This window comes from Neospora caninum, chromosome X (genome assembly GCF_000208865.1).
Source record: "Neospora caninum Liverpool complete genome, chromosome X".
NCBI classification, from domain to species: Eukaryota; Apicomplexa; class Conoidasida; order Eucoccidiorida; family Sarcocystidae; genus Neospora; species Neospora caninum.
The window spans coordinates 1,898,966-1,918,148 of NC_018396.1; the positions used below are offsets into that span (position 1 = coordinate 1,898,966).

Sequence of the window (19,183 nt, forward strand, 5' to 3'; positions counted from 1 at the left end):
GCTGCTCGACGTGAACAACTTGGACGTTCGGCAGACGTAAGAGAGCAGAACGAGACGGAACCGTTGAGGTCAACACATTTGATCCGACTGCCTCCCCTATCGCCCCCGATTCATAGTCTCCTGGTTTCGTTTTCCCCCGTTGAACTGCGCATTCGGACTTGGGATATTGAACGCCTACAAAGAGCTGTATCGTTAATGTTCGTGGACAAGCAGAGGCAAAGATTACTGGTTCTCAGTATCTTCGAGAGGAATCAACGGAGACAGCAGATGAAGCAGCTTGGGGAAATCTGCCGCAAGGACGCGAATAATTCATGCCATTCTCACTCGATCCCATGTGGAGGATCCCCAGGAATGGCAGCGAATGCTCTTTCGGCACAGAGCGTGTGCCGAGCCTCTCAGGTCGCACCTGCGGACGAGCCTGCCGAAAGCGGAAGAGAACTCCCGACTAGGCCGCAGAGACCAGCTCCGCGGTTGGCCACCGGACCGCCAGGATTTTGCCGGAGGCTTGGTTCTAGAAGACGTTTCTTCTGGTGTATTGGCGACGACGAGGCATACTTACCTCGTCCGCTGCAGGAGGATCTCCTAAGCGGGGCTGGATCATCTCATGACCAAGCCGATCACCAAGGACTGCAGAGTCGTCTGGCGCTTCCGGACGGCTATCCAAACATCGTGGCATGGCGAGGCGCGTGGATAGGAGGAAACGCGGCTTCTTTCTCACCGGATGGCTCGGCTGGGGGAATGTTCGGAAAGAATTTGCCTGGAGCGAGTCCTGCTATGGCGCCCACGAGTCCACTGGAATCGCCTTTGCTGGACCTCCTTGGCTTTGCGGGTGCCCCCACTCAGCTTCTGCTCAGCCTTCCGCATTTCTCGTGCGTACTCTTAAATGACGTGTTCGAGGGTGACCTCGAACCCCATCAGCTCTGGCCAATGTCTCGGACTTGTGAGGGAGCAGCGTCAGGCGCTGGTGCCACGGTGCTTCAAGCGGTATCTGAGCCAGCGACGAACGTCATTGCGGGTCGTCCAGTCTCATCTATAGGAGGATATGGCAGCGGCATCCGATCTCAGAGGAGTCATTCACAACGACCAGTGGGAGAGGCGCGGAAGCGCTGTCAGGCAGGCGCCGCTGTAGAAGAGACTTCTGGGTCAAGTCGTTCACATCGTGTCCTTATGAGAGGCCCGAGGACTCATGAATCACATCCTTTGATGAGGATCACCATCAGAAACATTCGAGCTGCGGGAACGAACACACTTGTTCAACCCGGTTACACCCTGTCAGTGGCAATACCAAGTAAGACTGCAACATCCCTGATTCCGGAACACTTTGGCGGACCTGGACGGGAAACGCTGGTGGAGGAGCGTCACCCACCAAAGCGCAGAAGGATGGAAGACGGGAGGGATCACACGAATGGGGAAGGCGATGCTGAAGACCTACGCGGGGCGCAGTATCTCTTGATGCTGCTTCAGAAGCAGCTGCTTCAACATGGGGAGGTGAATACGAAGAGCGGCGCAGCAGCTGGAGTAACGAAAAATGGTCTGTTTTCAGAAAATATGCTTATCAACGGTGAAGCCGTTGTCAAAGTCGAGGCGTACGTGATGGCGAAGAGGTCGCTTGTGCAGCACTCGACAGTCGCTGCGACTTCAGCGGCAGCACAGACTGGGCTGTTGCGTGGCCGAGCACGGAGGCGAGCCCGGTCAACCGCGCGCAACTCAGGCTCCGCCGGAGGTGCTTTACTGAGTCCAGATGAGTCTGCATATATGCCCAGACCGCAGCGACGAACTGGCAGCATCTGCTCATCAAAGCGGAGCGGCTCCTCACTTCGCACAAGGGAGGATCACCGGCGATCGTCGTCTCCGTCACCAGACGCGCTCCTACGCGTGCATCCCAGGGAGAAATGTGCACGGGGTTCTCGAGAAGGAAAAGACAGTGCCGAGCACCGGATAGCTAAAGGCAGCCGTGTGGCAAACGATGACGCAACGACGAACCGGAGGGGCACATCTGTGGGGCCGTCGACGGTCGCAGGCACGGAACCCTTTTCTGACACTGAGCACTCCGGGAAAACGACGCCGGTAAACATGAGGGCGAGTTTGTCAGGAACTAGCAGCGGTTTGGGTACAGCTGAACGATGTGAGGGGGGGTTGGAGAAAGCGCTGAACTGCTCCCCTCGGCAGGCGTCTTCTACAGGATGGGAAAGCGACGTTCACGGTATGCGGGGCGACTATGTGCCGGCTGCCGAGCCTGGCATTGAGGTGGAGGAAGTCTGGGAGCCCGTTGTCGACGCATTCACGGCGTCCTTCCGAGCGTCGCTGAGCACCGACTCGGCTGATATTGTCTTCACCCTATCCGAAAAACCACCAGCGCAGAAGTCTCATGCTCTGGCTGGCGTCGGCCGGCGCGTGGCTCCTCAGGCGATGCCGGCATCACCAGTTGCGCGAAACCGGGGCAGCACGACTGGGAACCTTCAGAAATTGGCCAGGATGGAACTGCGCCGCGGCACGACCGTCGCCAACCTTGCCGTGTCAGAAACCACTTTATTCCATGGCTCTCTGCCGACGGCCCTGCCATTGTTCGCCAGAGTCGGCGGCAGATCTCCGGACCAAAATAAACAAGGCGTTGTACGTGTGGCGTTCGCGTCCTGGCATCTACACACGCTGGTCAACCTCTTGAAACACCTACGGCTGGAGTGGGCAAAGGCTGCGGAGCACAGCAACCGCGAAAATACAGCGTTCTGGGCTCACGCCGCTGCCGAATGGCTGCTTCCGTCCCAGTGGGTCGAAGACGAGCAAGTCACAAGTGGAGATCCAACTGCTGACCAAATGCCACGTCATGCCGGAGTGTACAGAAGATGGTCAGTTACCGGAGACCTACCATATTCGAGGCCTGAAACGGATCCGCGGGGCGACCAGTTGTCCCTCTGCAGTCCCCAAAGGCGGCCCGACCCCCGATACCTCCAGAAGAATGCGCCGTTTAAGGCCACTTACAGACGAGGCAAACAACTGATGTCCGTAACGTCGGAGGATCTGGGCGCGGGCGGTAGGATTCCTTCTGTTACCTCTACTACCTCGGCAGCCCCCGCTAGTCTCCCTCCCGTGGTAGAACGCAGCGTCGCTTCTACGGGGATTACGCTAGAGGAGCCCTTGAACTCTATGGACACGGTCGGTGTGCGTGCTCCCGGGAGCTCGACGACACGGCGACAGCCCTTTTCTGGATACCCTGGCTTCAGGCAGAAGGGAAAGGCGATGACCGGCGGCCAGTCGTGGTCAGATGTCAGGCTTGAAAACGGCTTAGTGGAACCGGACATAAGATATGGCGGCGGGACGGAGCTGGCGAGCGACGCGAGAGGTTCACATGGAGCCACTGGCTTACCTGGTGCCTCTAGCAGTCCGTCAGACCCCTCCAAAAACTGCAAAGTAGCACGCGCTGGTCAGCGCTCGAAGACTGCTGATCCCTCAGCACAGGCGCCAGGAGACGTTGCATTGCGCAGTGATAAAATAATGGGTTGGCAGCCTGATGCAAACCCAGGTGTTCGGCCTCCTCCAAACGAGGTTATGCGTGCAGAGCGGCCTTTTCGAAGCAGGGATAGTCTTCGGGTAATCCCGTATTGTCGCCTGCCTTGTGTGACCGACACTGGCACCAATCATCCGAAGATCAGCGACGTGGAGAGCCGCTCGGTAAATTGTTTGTCCAGTTTTGGGAGCAGTCCGGACATCTATCGGCTTCGAGACTTCGCACTGTTTCTCCACAATGCATCGGGGCTGCCTATGCTCCTGTCGGTCGAGCCGTCGCCGGGACTGTTGACTGTCGACACCTTCCAGACGAAAGCAGTCGCGTCGACGTCCCTGTCGTTGCACGGCTTTGCAAACTCACCCGAACAGCCTATTGGGAGCGGCACTGAAAACCGAAGAACTGGTCCTGTGAGGTTGTTGGCTCCGGACCAGGTGGTAGCTTTCGACGCGTCTTTTTTTTACGGGGATCCGCAGACTCGCTGCGATCATCGAAGCTGCAGGTTGCGCGTGGTGGCCGTGAACAATACGGATCCAGAGGTTAAAAGCTCTCCGCATGCGCGTACAAGTTCCTCGATGCCCGCCACCCCGCTGAGAAGGAAGCCTATGCTGCCGACCTGCCAAAAGATGCAAGGCAAAGCTAGGAATGGCAGGTGTGAAAACGTGCGTGTGAGGCGAGCTCGTGTGTCGCTGCACCACGTCAAAGCGACGGCAAGCCGATTGCGGGGTGTCCGTTCGCCTCTACTGAGAGGCGTTTCCTTCCGGCAAAGAAACTCTCGAAGAACTGACTCGGATATGGCCACTCAGTTTGCCAGTCTTGTCAAGGCGGCCCTGGCGGCACCAGAGGTGTGGATGTGCGTAGAGCTTCCGAATTTGCCTTCCGCGGGTGTACTCCGCTTACCCATTGTCCAGGCACTGCATGTGGATGGAAATCGGCCACCTTCCGAACCGGAGGGTATGGGTAAAACGGACACTTCAGCAACCACGGATCCGGGTTATGAGGAGACCATGCAAGACGGTCAGCTCAGCGGCAACACCATGTGCGTGTGCCACGTTCAGCACTTGCTACTGGCCCGGGCGGTGGTCAGCGCGGGAGCGACATCACCAGATGAGCAGCAGCAGCTGATTACCATCGGCTCTCCCCTGACGCTAAGGAACCTCACGCCCTTCCCTCTGTCCTGCGAACTCGGCATCGTGATGCCGCAAGTCCACGCATCCAGCAAGAGTCGGGCGGCCGGAGTGGAGCGCGATCGTAAGCGTTCTGCTACAGCGGGTGACTCCGGGGATACCGCAGAGAGAAGATATGCTGCGACCGGAGGCACGGCTGGCACGATGCTTCGGGAGCAGCTGCTTCAGGAGAGACACGGCAACTGCCACGCTGCTCTACAGTCGCAAGACGACGCGAGCCGGGGTCGCCTGCCGGGATTAGAAGAAACAGGAGACCAGCTACAGAACCATGGGCCCGAAGTTTCCGCCGGTCCAGGCGACCAGAAAGAAACTGCTTCCTCAGTGGTCCCCTTGGTGTCCCGACGGAGCACGCCGGCAAGGGCGAGCAGCGTCTTGCCCGTCTTCGCCCGGGCTGTGAAAGGGAAGAAATCGACCTTCCGAGGTTCCACCTCAGCAACGTCAGGGAAGAACATTATGTTGCGAGAATTCGTTTGTCCCGCACGGGGCGGCACATACAGCCTGCCTGCTGTGGCTCTTGGGACCGTGGACAATGGTTTTTTTCTCGACGCCTCAGCGTCTGGAGGGTTGTCGAGCTTGGCCGCGACGCGGACGGCGGCCGCTGCGGCTGAACCAACTCCTTATCCTTCGCGTTGCGGAACCGGGAACGATACGATCATAGACAAGATCATTCATAGAAGGCCACGCAGGCCTTTGACTTTCGACACTTCCACTATGTTGTCTCTGAAACTGCAGCTTCGTTCGACGGGTGGATCGCTCTCCAGTTCTTCATCACCAGCAGGCATCACGTCGGAACAGGCTGGGCACCGGGGCATTAAAAAGTGGCACGACGCTAGTTCTTTTGCTGGGTCTCGAGGGGATGAAGGGAGCCAGGTCTGGGCATCTGGACGATCGTTTCAGCCTGCTGGGGTGCCAGGAGTGTTCTGCTCCATTATCGGCCTTCGTGGCGAACCAAAGAGCCAGCCGTCGCTTAAACAACTCCGATGCCTGTCAACCGTCTCCCAGTGGAGAGCAGCCTCCTTCAGCCTGGGACGCTCACCGAGAAAGACGACTGCATATTCCGCTGGTGGTTCCGACCGCGTTTTCTTGCTGGCATTTTACTCGTGTACCATGTGGAAACCGGCAAGAGACAGAGTAACGAACAGCGGCAGTCAGGGACGTATCGTCGATACCCCGTGTCTTCTTCCACCCTTTGTCGGATGCTGCGGCGGACCTCCTCGTGGCCTTGGGGTTACGGAAGATGACCCGCACGATGATTTGGCTTCTGGTTCAAGTTTCATGCGCTTAGGAGACCTCTTCAATGACGACGAAAGTGAAGACCTGGAGATGTGGCAACGTTGCCAGAGGAGCACTTGGGTTGTGAAAGTGCCGCTGCGCATCTGTAATCATCTGCCTTTCCCCGTGACTCTGCGCCTGAAGGACGCTGTAGCTCCGACAATCGGGCAACGAATGAACGATCACAGTGACGTGAAATCAGAGAGGGACGCGGGCGCCGAAAGGGAGGTCTGGCCCACCTCTTCCCAACCCTGTGAGACGAACCGCCGACATGCTGAAGGCGCATGCCAGCCTGGGTCGTCTTCATACGTTGGGTCCTGGGCAGCTTGTGGCGGCCAGTCACACGCTGAAGGATTTCCCCTCGCCAAAGAGGTGGATGAGCGCGCCGATATCATCGCACGGGCCCAAGAAGCTGCAGCAGCTGCTGGTAGAGGGTCGTGCGAAGTTACAGTTCCATCTCTTCAGCAGCGTCTTTGCTGTGGAGTCCACGGCGCGGAGGTCTTGCTTGCATCTGTCAAGTTCCCTCAATCTAGCTGGAGCGGATTTTACCGTGTATGGGACGTGACTTCTCCGGTGGAGGAAACTGACGCTGAGTCTCCAGGCCATGCCACGGCCACCAGATGGGACAACGGCCATAACTACGCGAATCAAGGCTCCACGGAGGCGTCTGGCAAATTAAGTGCAGGAGGGGAACTGTCCTATGGAGCATCTGGATGCTTACACAGAGCTGATCAGCGGCCAGCCTATAGAATTGGTATGGCTTATTCGAAAAGTCCGGTACATGAAGTACAAGTGATTCGCGTGCCCGATCTCCACAAGAGAAAAGTCTTCGAAGTGCGAATCACCGCCATTTACTCCCCATTTGATCCCGCGCTGCCACCCCACTTTCCTGGGGTAGCGGCTGCTCTGACCATGATCATTTCTGCTCCTGTCTGGCTGTCGCAACGTTGCATTCAAGCGCCGCTCTCCTTCCTGCCTCAAGCTCCGCGGCGACGGTCGGCGACCAGTTGGGAGAAGGCGGCTGACCTAGCACGCGGTTTTTGCGCAGCACCGCTGCCCAGCGAGGCTGAATCTATCTCAGATGAAAGCTGGCCCACGGAGCGCAACGGGCATGCCAAAGGCGACTCCGAGGCTCCGCTTAGCAGCCGCGGCGCAGGACGTCTTGCTCGACGCACACTGGCGAAGCACCGTCAATCCAACACAAGGCTCTCGAGATTGACAGTAACGCCGAGCCGAACATGGCGTGGTACAGCGGAAACTGGCACCAGAGGTAGGCGACGGAGGTGGGGCGCCCTGCATGGAATAAAACATTCCTCAGGGGCGCCTCTGACCGTGAGAGCGCTCTCATTCCCGAGAAGGAGACTTCTAAAGCGATTATCGGGCGGATCTGTTATTCGCAAAGCCTCGGACAGTGGAATGTCTCAAGTCGATGTGTCTTCACAGTCCGACAGACACCAGGTCACGCGCTCTCATCGGAGCAGCCGCAGCATCTGGCTCACAGCTGGAAGACGCAGCTGGACCCCCACTGCACTGAAGCGGTCCAAGATCAGTGGGTCGGCAGACGGCACCATTACAGCAAACCTCGCCGGGGCTGGTGCAAGTCCACTTCTTTTAGCCTCTTCCGTCCTTGAAGTCGGCTGTTGCTTTCTGCGATCTGAGCAGCAAACGTCGTGCGACGCCGGTGGACGCGGACAAGGCCTAGCCCAAGTCTGCGCTTCATCGGGTGGCTGGGAAGGCGGAAAAGAGCGCTACGAACGGAGGCGTTCAACACGAAGATCGGCGACCCATTTGCGTCACTCGAATTCGACCGGACTGTGCGGCTATGATGACAGTGATGACGCCCGTTCAGAATTCTATGGGTGTCGCGGCCAGGGCCTGTTCCCGTTCGCGGCTTGCCGGAGTGGGGCAAGCAGTATGATGCATGCGGCATCTGGTAGCTGGGGCATGCAGCGTTGCACGTCTCCTGAACGCTGCAGTTACCCTGGACCAGTTGGAGAGCCACTCGCGTTTCCCGGAATGTGCTCGGGGTCTGGCTGCGCAGACCGAGGCACCGAGACTGAGTTTGGCGCGCTGCAACGGTGTCGTCGTCGCCTGGCTGCGGCACTTGCCATGAACCAATTTACTCTGTCTGCGGGTGTTCTCGACGTCCGGGTCTTACTCAGTTCACGTTCGCTGCTTTCCTACTTTTCAGCGATACGCAGACCCGGCACAAAGGGAGGGGGAGCAATCGTGGCAGAGGAATCGAAGGAAGACTCGCCCGCGGACTTGGGAAGCTCTCTCGTTTTACCTCCTACCATTTCTCCACCACAGGAAGCTGTCCCGTTGCGAATAGGCTGTTACGACATGGTCCTCCAGCAGTCAGGAGCGTGCACTCCGGATACCCAGCTTCTTGCTCTCACGATGTTTCCGACACTGCTTCACAATTCTTGCTCTTCGCCAGCGCTGCCGGTTACATCTCGCCAAGCTTCGAGTGCCGCACATCAGACCGGTGGCAGACTGACTCGTCCTGGGACGTCCGTCTCCACGTCAAGGGCAGACGACCGCTGGCGGGACAATGACTCGGACAACGAAAAGGATGGCACGATGGCGTCTGAGAAGTTCCCGTGCGTGTCGCCTGCGACGCCGATGTCGTCCGACGAAGACCGCTCTACGCCTCCGTTTCCCAGAGCAGCGACATCTTTCCCCTGCTTCGCGCCGTGGGCTACCCCGTTGTCGACCGCACTCCTGTCGGCGTCCTCTTTATTGGCAGCTCGATCTGTGTTGCTCCAGTTCGTTCCTCGGTTCATCTTTATCAATTCCCTGGATGTAGACTTGGAGATTCGTCAGGCGAACGTGAGCGTACCATTTGCCATGCTTTCCTACTTCCCTCCGCAATCTCCCAGCGGCAGCCTCCATCGCGATAGCATATATTTCCGTGCACCCTTCGCTTCCCATGAAAGCCTCGGTTCCGCCATGTGGCCCGAGCAGGGAATCGGCCGGCCTCTCCGTGACCGCGCTGACGACGATGAAGCTGACCAAGCTTTGTCCCTCTTCAACACGGTTTTCCTCAGCCCCTCGGCTCCCATTCTGTTTTTGCCCAAGGGAGCTGCAGCTGTGTTTCATTTTCCGGATCCAACAGTCGCCTACGCCGTCAACATTAGACTATCGTCCCATACCTATTCCTCGCCATATACGACATTCCAGGAACCGCAGATGTACGGCCAGCACCCACATCAGCCGCATATGGGTCGCCTATTGAACGCTGGAGAGCGCGCCTTACCATCTGATTCCCCTCTCCTGCTGCCGCATCCTGCGTTTGAGGGAATGCGGCTTCTCGACGTGCTGCGGCAACAGGACGTCCTTCTGATGAAAGATCGTTATTGCCGAGACGGTGCGGCCGCTGCGCTGGCTGCCGCTAGTGATGGAGAACGTTTGTCGGATGCTAGCAGCACTGTCAATGGGAGTGTCGCGTCCTGGAAAGAAGACGACGCGCTTCTGAGGAACCTGCCGAGCGACGGAGACCTCCACTCCCGGGGAGCGGTTGAGGATGTCGGCGACCTGTTCCGGGGCATGAGTATGGACCTCCGGAGGAGCACGGGTATGTCATCTGGGGGAATCTTTGAATCGATACCAGAGGGCCTCAGGCAGGCACGCCTCTATGAAGGACCAGGCCATGCACGCTGGCGTCGAAGCAGAGTCGAGGCGCCTTTCCCACCAGGACACCCTGGCATTTCGGATGGCCACTGGAATGTACCAGGCTACCATTCCCACCAGCCATTGTCGGCGGCCGAGGGGAGACGTGCTCTATATTCAGTTCCTGAGATAAGCAGCTTTGAACACGTGCGAACAAGACCTCGCCCGCACATGCCACTTCCCCGTGATCAGTGGGCAGATCACCCGCGGGAACTCAGACACTCTGTGGGCAGTGTCCGATCAGAAGCCGGAGAGCCCCTAGGACACGAACCAGTGCGTGTGCGGCGGCGGCGACTAACTCTGGAAAGAGACATCATAGATACACATCCTCTTCCCATCGAACAACAGCCAGTGCGACGCGCTCGGTCTGCGTTTCATGCGCTGTGGGGGGACTCTCATACCGGCGCCCACGGGGTGCGTCGGCAACATACAGAGAACTTCGTCCGAGGCTATTCCAAGCGAAGCCGGAGTGGAGTTTCGTTGCTGAACAGCACTTCTGGTCGCATTAGCGCAGCGTCGCATCACGCTGCCAAAGGGCAAAGACGCCTGCCTTTGCATCTGCGGAAGTCCGCCGCCTCAACAGAGTTTGGTGGTATCGGTTCTCTCGAACAGGATGACAGGCTCTGTGCGCCAGGGCTCGGTGACCGTCAGGTGTCGCGGGGGCGCGTTGACCAAAACGATGGCGCGCATGTGCTTCGCGGCCTTAGCAGAGAGCGCAGGAGTGCCGCAACCTCCGTTTTCCCTGAACCTGAACACAATTCCAGGACAAACCTTCAAGACGACTGGCTTAAGGAGGGTGCTCGACGCGTGCGAAATTACCCATGGTGGCCGAGCAGATCGGTTGACAGTACCCTGAGCGGGAGATGGCCCTCCACCGAATTTCGACTGTCTAGGCAGTGGGAATATGCTTCGGGAAGTCGATCCGGCGAAAGACGAGACGCAGCAGACCAGAGCGGAGGTCCAGACGGGGATCTTGCGGGAGTACCTTCATCGCTGTTGCGACCAGGTACCGGATCCATGCCTAACCTCTGGCAATCCGCGCGGACCCCAGCGCCGTCACCGCAATCATTCGCCCTCGATCCCAGTTTCCCTAGAAGGGCGTCCTCGCGGACAGGTGCTCGCACTCCAGTCGAGCCAAGCAGGCGGCGTCATGCCTCCAGTGCGACTGTTGGGTTGCCAGATCGTACAACATCCCTGAACAGTGAAGGCCCGAGCCGCACGTCTAGCCTCTCTAGACTGAGAGTCACAGGACCGCAGTTGCACGAAGGCGAATCAAGCCCTCTGAGCCGCTCGTGTTCAGCTGGCCATTTCATACCTGAGCGCAATCACGTGTTACCACGGAGGCTCTCTTCAGTCGACTCCTCCGTCTCCCATCATCCCGCGAGACGTTCCCGTTCCTTCCTTTCATCGGTTTCTGACACTTCAGACGGGTACATGTCATCGTCAGGAAATAGTCTCGACGCAAGCACTTCGTCTTATAGAAGGGCCGCACCGTCTTATCGTGGTCGAACAGCCAGTCACCTGTCAGCAGATCCCTCTGACATGCGGGCTGCTGGCGTCCCAGTGCTCCCCTCGCGGCCGCTGCCTCACATTAGCCCCCCCTTGCCGTACTTCCTCTGGACAGACTGCCTATATGTGTCTTGCCCCGCACCTGATACGGCGGCTTATCGTCCGGTTGACGCTGCCACAAAGGCAGACACAGGTGACGGAAGGCCTTCTCTGCGTTTCCCGGATCACGCCTCCAGACACCGACCTCCAGGAACCAGCTCGGCTGCATTTGGCGGTTTGAATTCGCTTCTGACGAGTTGTGATGGGCGTGACATCGCATCCGGCACGGAGGCCGTCGCAGACGCAGGGGATGCAGACAGAGTTTCACGAGCTTCACCAGGAGTCGCTGAATGCTCACCGGAAGCAGCTTTGGCTGCAGCGATGCGCAGCGCGAGTCAAAGCTTTCCACTCCTTGACTGTCTCGGGAATTTGTTCGCCGCGGTCGAGGCGACCATCGGAAACAGCGATGGCGGCAAAGGCAGTATTTCCTGCGTGACGTTTTCTGCAGCTCGCACGGCCCCAATTCATGTGGAGAACCACCTTCCCTCATCCTACATTCTCGTGACCACCAGCTCCCCAGTGTGTTTCACGGCCACTGCGTGCGCAACCGTTGGGTCAGGCTGTTTCGGCCGTGCAGCCGCGGGATGGAGGAACGTGAGGGGCGGACACTTGAGCGTGAACGCCGGAGAGTCCACCGACGGCGGCAAAGCTGGGATTCGGAAGCGCCTCCTGCAGTCTGGTTCTCGTTGGCCTGCGGGAAACTGCGGGCCTCCACCGGTCTCCGTTGCGCCTCGTCAGAGCAAACCCTTCTGGCTGCAGCGCGCGCTGCCTCTCTGTCCCGCGTGCGAGGCGGCAGACAGCGCTGCAACAGCCGCAGCGAGGCGCGCGGCCGCAGCTGCAGCGGCAGCAGCTTCCACTACCCTCGCAGAGGAGCACCTTGCCCGACAGCAACCTTCCTCGGGAACAACGAGAAGGCTGCAGGGGCGACGGACAAGGCGGAAAAGGGATGGAGAAACGGCGGCGTCCATGTGTGAAGAGGGCGACACCTCCTCCAGATATCGGTTCACAGATCACCTGACGGGGGAGCAGACAAGGCGTCGAGATCGCGCCGCGCGCGACAGTGCTTGCTCCTTTCGACGGGGGATGCCGTGGCGGGCGGGCAAAACCCGACGAACAGGTAGTAGTTTCGGCGACGGATATGGGTCTGGGAGCCGACGCGGCAGGCGCCATCACGATGGCTCCACGGGGGATGACTCGGACGTGTGGGACTCTAGCAGCGGAAGCGTGACAGATTCCGAAATTCGGTATGGAACCCATGAGGGTAGCGAAGAGTGGGATGGTGAAATGAGTGAGTTTTCGAGTTCTCGCTCTTTCACGTCATTCTATCCAGACTCAACGCGGGACAGGGAGGTTGTCCATCGTGCCTACCCGTCTTCGTCCTGGGGTGACAGTGTTGCTGACCGTTACTTCGAGACTCAGGCACGATACGTGGACGCCGATGACCCTTCGCTTGAAAACGGCTCTGTTAGCGACTTCCTGTGGCCTCCGCCTGCACTCCGACGAATTCAGAAGCAGTTAGAAACAGCGTTCGGAGAAGGGGTAAAGAAGTGCCAGGAGACCGCGGCAGCAGCAGCCGGAATTCTCAAGCAGTCTCTGCAGTGGCCAGAGTTGCGTGGCGCGGAGGACCACGAACGGCAACAGCTGGTGGGGAGCTGGGGACGCCAAGGTGTACTTCGTTGGTTTGAGAAGCTCGCGGCAGCAGAACGCCGACCTGGTCAGCCAATTGAGCACGTCCCTGACTGTCCCCGCCGCCGGTCATCGGGCGGCGTGCCGCCAGCCAGTGGTCAGTCCGGTCTCGGGGACGTGAGGGAGACGTTGGAGAGGACGACAGGAGGAAGGGGAGTGGGGAACAGCGTTTTTAAGGGCGGCGAAGAGTCAGGAGGCAAGGCGTGCGAGGCTGCAGCAAACACAGCCGAAAGGGAAGCCGGTAGCTTGAATCTCAACTGCTTACGAGAAAAGCTGTACATCCAGATTGTGGGTGAGGATCTGGCTTGGGTTGAGGTGGATGTTTACAAGAAACGGACAACGAAGCTCGTGCTGCAAAATCCTCGTCGGACGTTCTACTTTTATTCCCGCACTGAAGGTCGCACTGCGATTCTCAGTGTCTCTCACGTCCCCCCACCAGAGTCCTTGACAGCACTACATGCGGCGGAGAGGGGGGGAAGACAGGCGGCACACGAGGAGGCGTTCCACGCCCCTCCTAGCGAACACCTTTCGCGACACGAGGCGAACAGTGACGGGGATTCATTCGGTACTGGGGACGACGGGGGAGCGTCCGAGCAGGCCGAGAGCTCCAACCAGCGCAGCATACCGGCGAACAGAGGCGAGAATGCGGAATGGCCCTGGGTGGAAGGCAACGCCGGCCCCTGCAGATCCGAGCTGGACGGTGCGGGAAAGCGGCTGCACTCAAAAAGAATCAAGAGTAAGTCCCGACGCAGTCGTCGAGGATCGGAAGTCTGTGCTCACACGGCCGTTACCAGATTGTCGAATGACCGGTAGGGTAGTGTCTCTGTTAGTTGACTCCGGCAGCTGTTCTGTTTCTTCCTCCTCAATGCGTCTTACAAACACATGCCGTACTTGCTTCCTGCTGTGGTGGCGTCTTCTTGCAGCGACCATTCAATTGCCATGCCTGTCTTTCTCTTTCATTTGCGGGTCACCTTCCTCGGGCCTTGATCGAGCCTTAGGCGTGTACCGGAATCCACGGGAGACTTCCTCACGGACGTTGAGGTGTCCTGCTCAGTTTCAGCTGGACTTGCGATCCCTCCAGTTCAGTCTCACCAGCAGGTACCTCGTCCCGTATGGGGTCGTCCCTATAAACGGCCGCGGTGGGGTTGGCCGACATGTACTGCTCGCCCGGCACTTGTGCAGCTTCTCTATCCAGCAAGTTCACCTCTTCAACTTCTCTCCAGAGTCTACCACTTTCCCAGTAGTCCTTGGCCCTGCCTCGATTGCGTCCTACACGAACGGCACCGGCGCCAACGTGGCCACTCTCTCAGGGGCCGCAGACTGCGAAGAGCACGTTGGCGGCCAGAACCTCTCTGCTTTTACCGGAGCAGAACGAAGTGAGAACATGGCAGTTGTGGGGAGATCTGTCCGCAGGAACAGAGGAGACAGCCCACCTGATGAGGGGCGGGCTCGGACGCACGACAAATGCGTGGCGGCAGAGGGGCGCACGGAGCCACCAACTCTGCGAATTCAAATTTTGGCGTCTTCCAAGCGACAACAGGGATATCCTGGAATGTATCCCTTCATGGTGTACGTTCAGCAGAGTATCTGTGACCTCCGCGTCTCATGTGCTCCCCTAGTCGTTAACCTCGACATGAGCCGGATCCTTCCAACGGCGCTCGCATTCCTCGACACGGTTCGGGGGACCACGTCGCCCCTTTTGCTTCAGCTGCAGTCTCGTCCGTTCTGCGTGCCCGCCGAGTCTGCGGCTGATCTCAGGAGCCCAACACGGGCGGGGGGACCAGACGCGCATCTGGCTGCAGCGCCCGACGCCTTTGGCCTTGTCGGAACTGGGTGGCCCGAACCTCCAGTGTCTCTGTCTCTCGGAAGCCCTCAATGTTTTTCAACATCTCGGTTTTACGCGAATCGCTGCTCTCTGAGTTCCGGCTCCAGTATCGCGGACGGCGATTCGCCATCGAGCCACTTTCGGATAGGGCCAGCGCCGCGTCGGCCACAACCCGAGACGTGGGAGCGTTTGAGTCTCTTCTCTCCCGAGCGATCAGGCAATCAATCAGCGGGTTCTGGGCAGACGGTCTCACCGTCAACCGTGCCCACCTTTCCTTCCTTCTTTTTCACGTGTTTTCCGTCTTCGTCTGTGCCGACGTTCGGCCCATCCTTCGCCCCTCCGATGCCGCCAGCGACAGCCATCCAAGAGCTTGCCGTTGACTCGCTCTCAATAGACCCCGTTATCTTGAACATCTCCTGCGTCTTCGACGACCTCCTGAACACGGCAGCAGAATCGCGGGCCTCGCGCGACGGTACTGTCCCGCCTTCGGCAAAGCCCCAGGATGTACAACCACGACAAATAGGCCTGACTCAGAGCAGCGTCAGCCTTACGAACACGCCTGCTGAACGAACCTGTGGATCGCGTTACGAACGAATCATGTTGTTGGGAGGAGTCCTCTGGCTTCCGGATTCGGCGCAAACACGCAAGACAGGAAGTCATTTGACGCACCACAGACTCACTCACGAGTCGTCAGTGGTGGACCGTCTTCTGTCTGTGTTTCTCCGGTCGATGAACGTGGAGAACGCTATTGTTAACCTCAGACAATTCTCGTTCGACTACGCTCGCCTGCCTCTGCCTCTTGTTTTGTTTTTTCTTTCCCAACACATTCGAACGCAGCTCAAGATGGCTGCGACTACCGCCGTGCTCTCCACTGACGGCCTTTTGAATATGGGGGCTTGGCAAGAGCGCGCAAAAGCTTTTGAGGCCTTCCTGGCTACAGCTTTCAATCCCCACGCAGACGACGGCGCGAGGCCTTCTCCAGGCAACGCGGCGCATCCGTCGCCGCCGGGACGGGACTACGCGGGACACGTCGGGCGGACACCGGGGGCCGACGGCCACCTTGTGGGGCCCATGTGGCTTGGATCAAATGCTCTCGCCTCAGCATTCCTCGCAGATTCTGATCTCGTTAGGAGAAACTTGCTCGTGAGAGCAGAAGCTCTCGGCGCTGCAGCGTCTGTCATCCTTGAAGGTAACAGTTTGTCTTTCTGTTCAGGACTGGCAACTTGTGGCCCACTGAGCAGCGCAGATGATGGCGTATTCAAATTCTGAGTACCGTCATGTCGCGAAAACACGTGATGGGGGCACTTGAACCTCCCTGGGTGGCTGTCAGCACATTCTAGAATTTCCATCGATCTTGGTTGAACCGTGCAAATGTTACTTTTTGGGTGCTGGCACTCACCAGTCCCCTACCGCTGGTATCTGTTACAGCAAAGCTGTGAGAAAAACAGCCGCCCACGTTACAGTCCGTGCTTCTGTGCCGTCGGAAACACCCGTGAGCGTTGCATCGGCGTGCATGGCTTTCTCGAGAGGCCACCGCCTGTCCGGCCTGCGTCGGTGGAGCGCCGGGCGGGTTCGTGAAAGGCGAAGAGAGTTTGCGACTCTTCGAATGACGTCTGCCTGTGCGCCATATACAGTAGACGGTGTGACATCCTCTCTGTCTTTCTTCAGGTCTCGCGGATGCTGTTTCTCGTGTGTTCGGCCTCTACGGAGCCGGCGTATTGTCGGCGCTCACAGTGCTGCCCCAAGGCAGCGTGGAGTCTAGTGCCCGTCGTTACACGATGTCCTCGTCAGCCGCAAGGACCTTGCAACTGATGTTGCCCGCCCCCCAGACAGCTGGGCTCGCCGACGAGGTGCGGGAAGTTCAGCGCCTGCCTCCTGCACTTCTGTTCGAAGGACTCATACGAGGGTGGACACGGCTTGTCGAAGACTGCGGAGATGCGCTTCAAGGTGAGGAATCAACGCCGGTCGGGGCAGCTTCAGTTATGCTCTGTAGGGCTACTATGGCCCGTCCTACGTTCCGGCGCTCGAGCGCAGTGCGTGCCCAAACATAGTTCGTGACAGGGAGACACTGCGCAAAGGAAAAAAAGTTCTGGCAAGTCCGCTGTGGCAGCGGCGCATGGAGCTAGTTGGTCCTCGGTTACCTATTTCAGACGCTAACTTCCCGGCTCGCTCGTCTCAGTGTGTTTCGGCACTGTGCTGGAAACGATCAAAACTTGACTTGGCGCCTAGTTCGCTGCCTCGCACGTGTGTTCCTCACACCTCTACAAGCTGCATTAGGCTGTTGTTTACCGCCGGTTTCAGCACTGTGCTAGGCTCCCGGTCGAAGCCGGCGTCCACTGCGCACGCATCTGTCTCCTCGCCGCGAGGCACGTTGTTTATGCTAAACGCGCAGTCATGCGCGCCCTGGTCGAGAAGAGGAAGTCTGAATGCTTTTCCGTAACCTCTGTGTGAGGTGCCGTCTTGCAGACTTCCTAAGGTACCCCTTGGTGTCGACGTCGAACCTTGGTGCGGTCCACCTCCCCTCCGCCGTGCTGTCGGGATGTCTGTCGCTGGTTCTAAAGCCGCTGATAGGCATCTGCGAGTTCATTGCGCTGTCGGCGTCCGGACTGCACCACCAACTCCGGCAACGCCGCCCTCAGCTGGGCACTTCGCAGCAGATGCTCTTGCAGCAACTGCTGTTGCTGATGCGGGGGACTCGCGTCGCTGGGGGGGCGGCGCCCGTGCCTTTCCTGGGCTCTCCAGCGATCGCTCCACGTTTTGTGCTGAGCGATAACTACGCTTCACTGCGGGCCTCTTCCCGGTCGTCAGGACTCCTGGTTGCGGCCTCAGCTGCGTCCACGGCGCTGGCGTTCGCCTCGTCGTCTTCGGCCACCAGCCTCCTCCCCCTGCCGCGCATGCTCTACGGCCCGGAGCGCGTTCTGATGCCCTACGATTCACGAGACGCCTTCATTCAGTTGATTCTGCTGCAGATGGAGTCGCTGCGAGGGTTGGCCTACGTTGCTCACGCTCGGGACCGACGCCCTCCGGCTGCGGCTGCCGAAGTAGCGCGCGCCGTATGCATTGCGGCTAGTCGCGCTCCAGAGGTCCGAGCCGCACTTTGGACGGCTGCGCCTTCGCAGGTGGATCTCGAGACGCCGTCTCCCCATCTCGCACCAGAGACGGGATCCGCCAGACAGGAGCGAGGTCGGAGACCAGGTGGGCACTCTTCTGGCCTCTTTGTTCTTCTTATCGCCAGCGATACGTGTTTCGTCGTTGTCGGGTGGCCTCTTGTCGTTTTATTGCGGTTCAAAGTGAAGCACATCTCAAGCGTCCACTGCGTGTCATCCCCGTCGAGGTCAGTGCGCGCTCCTGGCGACGAGAAGTCTTTTCGTGCCAAACACAAGTCTCGGAGAGATCGGCGCCGCGAGAGTGGAAACGGGGACCTGCCGAATCCTCGAGAGCGAAGAGAGCCCGAGGACGCAGAGGACAAGGCGAACGCACCTCGACAAACTTCCAACGCAAGGGGAACGGGGCCGGACCTACCTCGCCAGCCGCTGCGCGCAACGGCTTCCCGAAGACGGCACGGTCAAGACTCCAGTCGCCGGTCCCGCGTGGTTCTCTGCGTGGCCATGGATGACGAGCTCAGCGGCCAAGTCAGTCGATGCAACGCCGCCGTCTCAGCAGCGTCGGCCCTCGTCTCTCAAGCCGACGACGCGCACGGAGACCCAGGCGCTGCAGGCATCGGGGGCAACAGGACGCGAGGGCCGTTCTCCGGCGCGGGCTTCGCAGCTCTCGGGCGGCTGTGGCAGCAGGGTATGGGGTTCTGGCGTGTCACTCTGGGGGAAGCAGACGAGGCCGAGCAATCTGAACACCCCGCGGCCACTCACCGACTTTTCTGGGTCGTCGACGTTTCGCCACCTGCACAGAGAGAAGCAACCGGCGAAGGCTCCTCTTCTAGCAAACCCTTGTCAACCAGCGACGAACTGCCGTCCTTCCGAAACGTGCACTCCCGTGGAGGAACTGCAGATGGAGCGGCAGCGGAGTCCGCCCCCCTTCTGGAGGAGGAAGAGGAAGCGAACGACCGCGCGCCTGGCTCGCCACACGCGCTAGCTCGAGCGAGGCCTTCTCGAGAGGGGGAACGCCGGCGCAGCGTAGCGGCATCCTCCGCAGGCTCCACCAAAGGAGACGAGCAAACCAGTGGCAGGCGTCAGACGAGCTCCGCAGCTGGACAAGCTGCAGGAGACACGCGAAGCAGCCGAACGTCGCGATGGATGGTTCTCCAAGTAAGCTGCACGTTGGAGGGGACGCGAATGAGATAAACGGACTCCTCGCGATTCGCGGTTGAGCAGAAACGCTGGTAGCGCTCTCGTGTTCGTGGCGTGGGTGGAAGGAAAACCTCGTGAAAGATGAGTCGGCGTGAACAGGGTGACGCGGGGCTGTGACGGGGCTGGA

General features: G+C 59.2%; 1 protein-coding gene across 1 annotated transcript in view; it reads left to right on the forward strand.

The window, feature by feature from the left end:
* NCLIV_047070 (hypothetical protein) overlaps window positions 1-19,183 on the forward strand; it is a gene marked incomplete at both ends in the record, with an annotated part of 38,599 nt that overhangs the window by 18,897 nt on the left and 519 nt on the right. Inside the window, 5 exons of the mRNA XM_003884257.1 lie at window positions 237-9,538; window positions 11,060-13,663; window positions 13,851-15,941; window positions 16,421-16,699; window positions 17,219-19,014. Of these exons, the coding sequence (XP_003884306.1) occupies window positions 237-9,538; window positions 11,060-13,663; window positions 13,851-15,941; window positions 16,421-16,699; window positions 17,219-19,014 (16,072 nt within the window). The remainder of the gene's footprint in view (window positions 1-236; window positions 9,539-11,059; window positions 13,664-13,850; window positions 15,942-16,420; window positions 16,700-17,218; window positions 19,015-19,183) is intronic.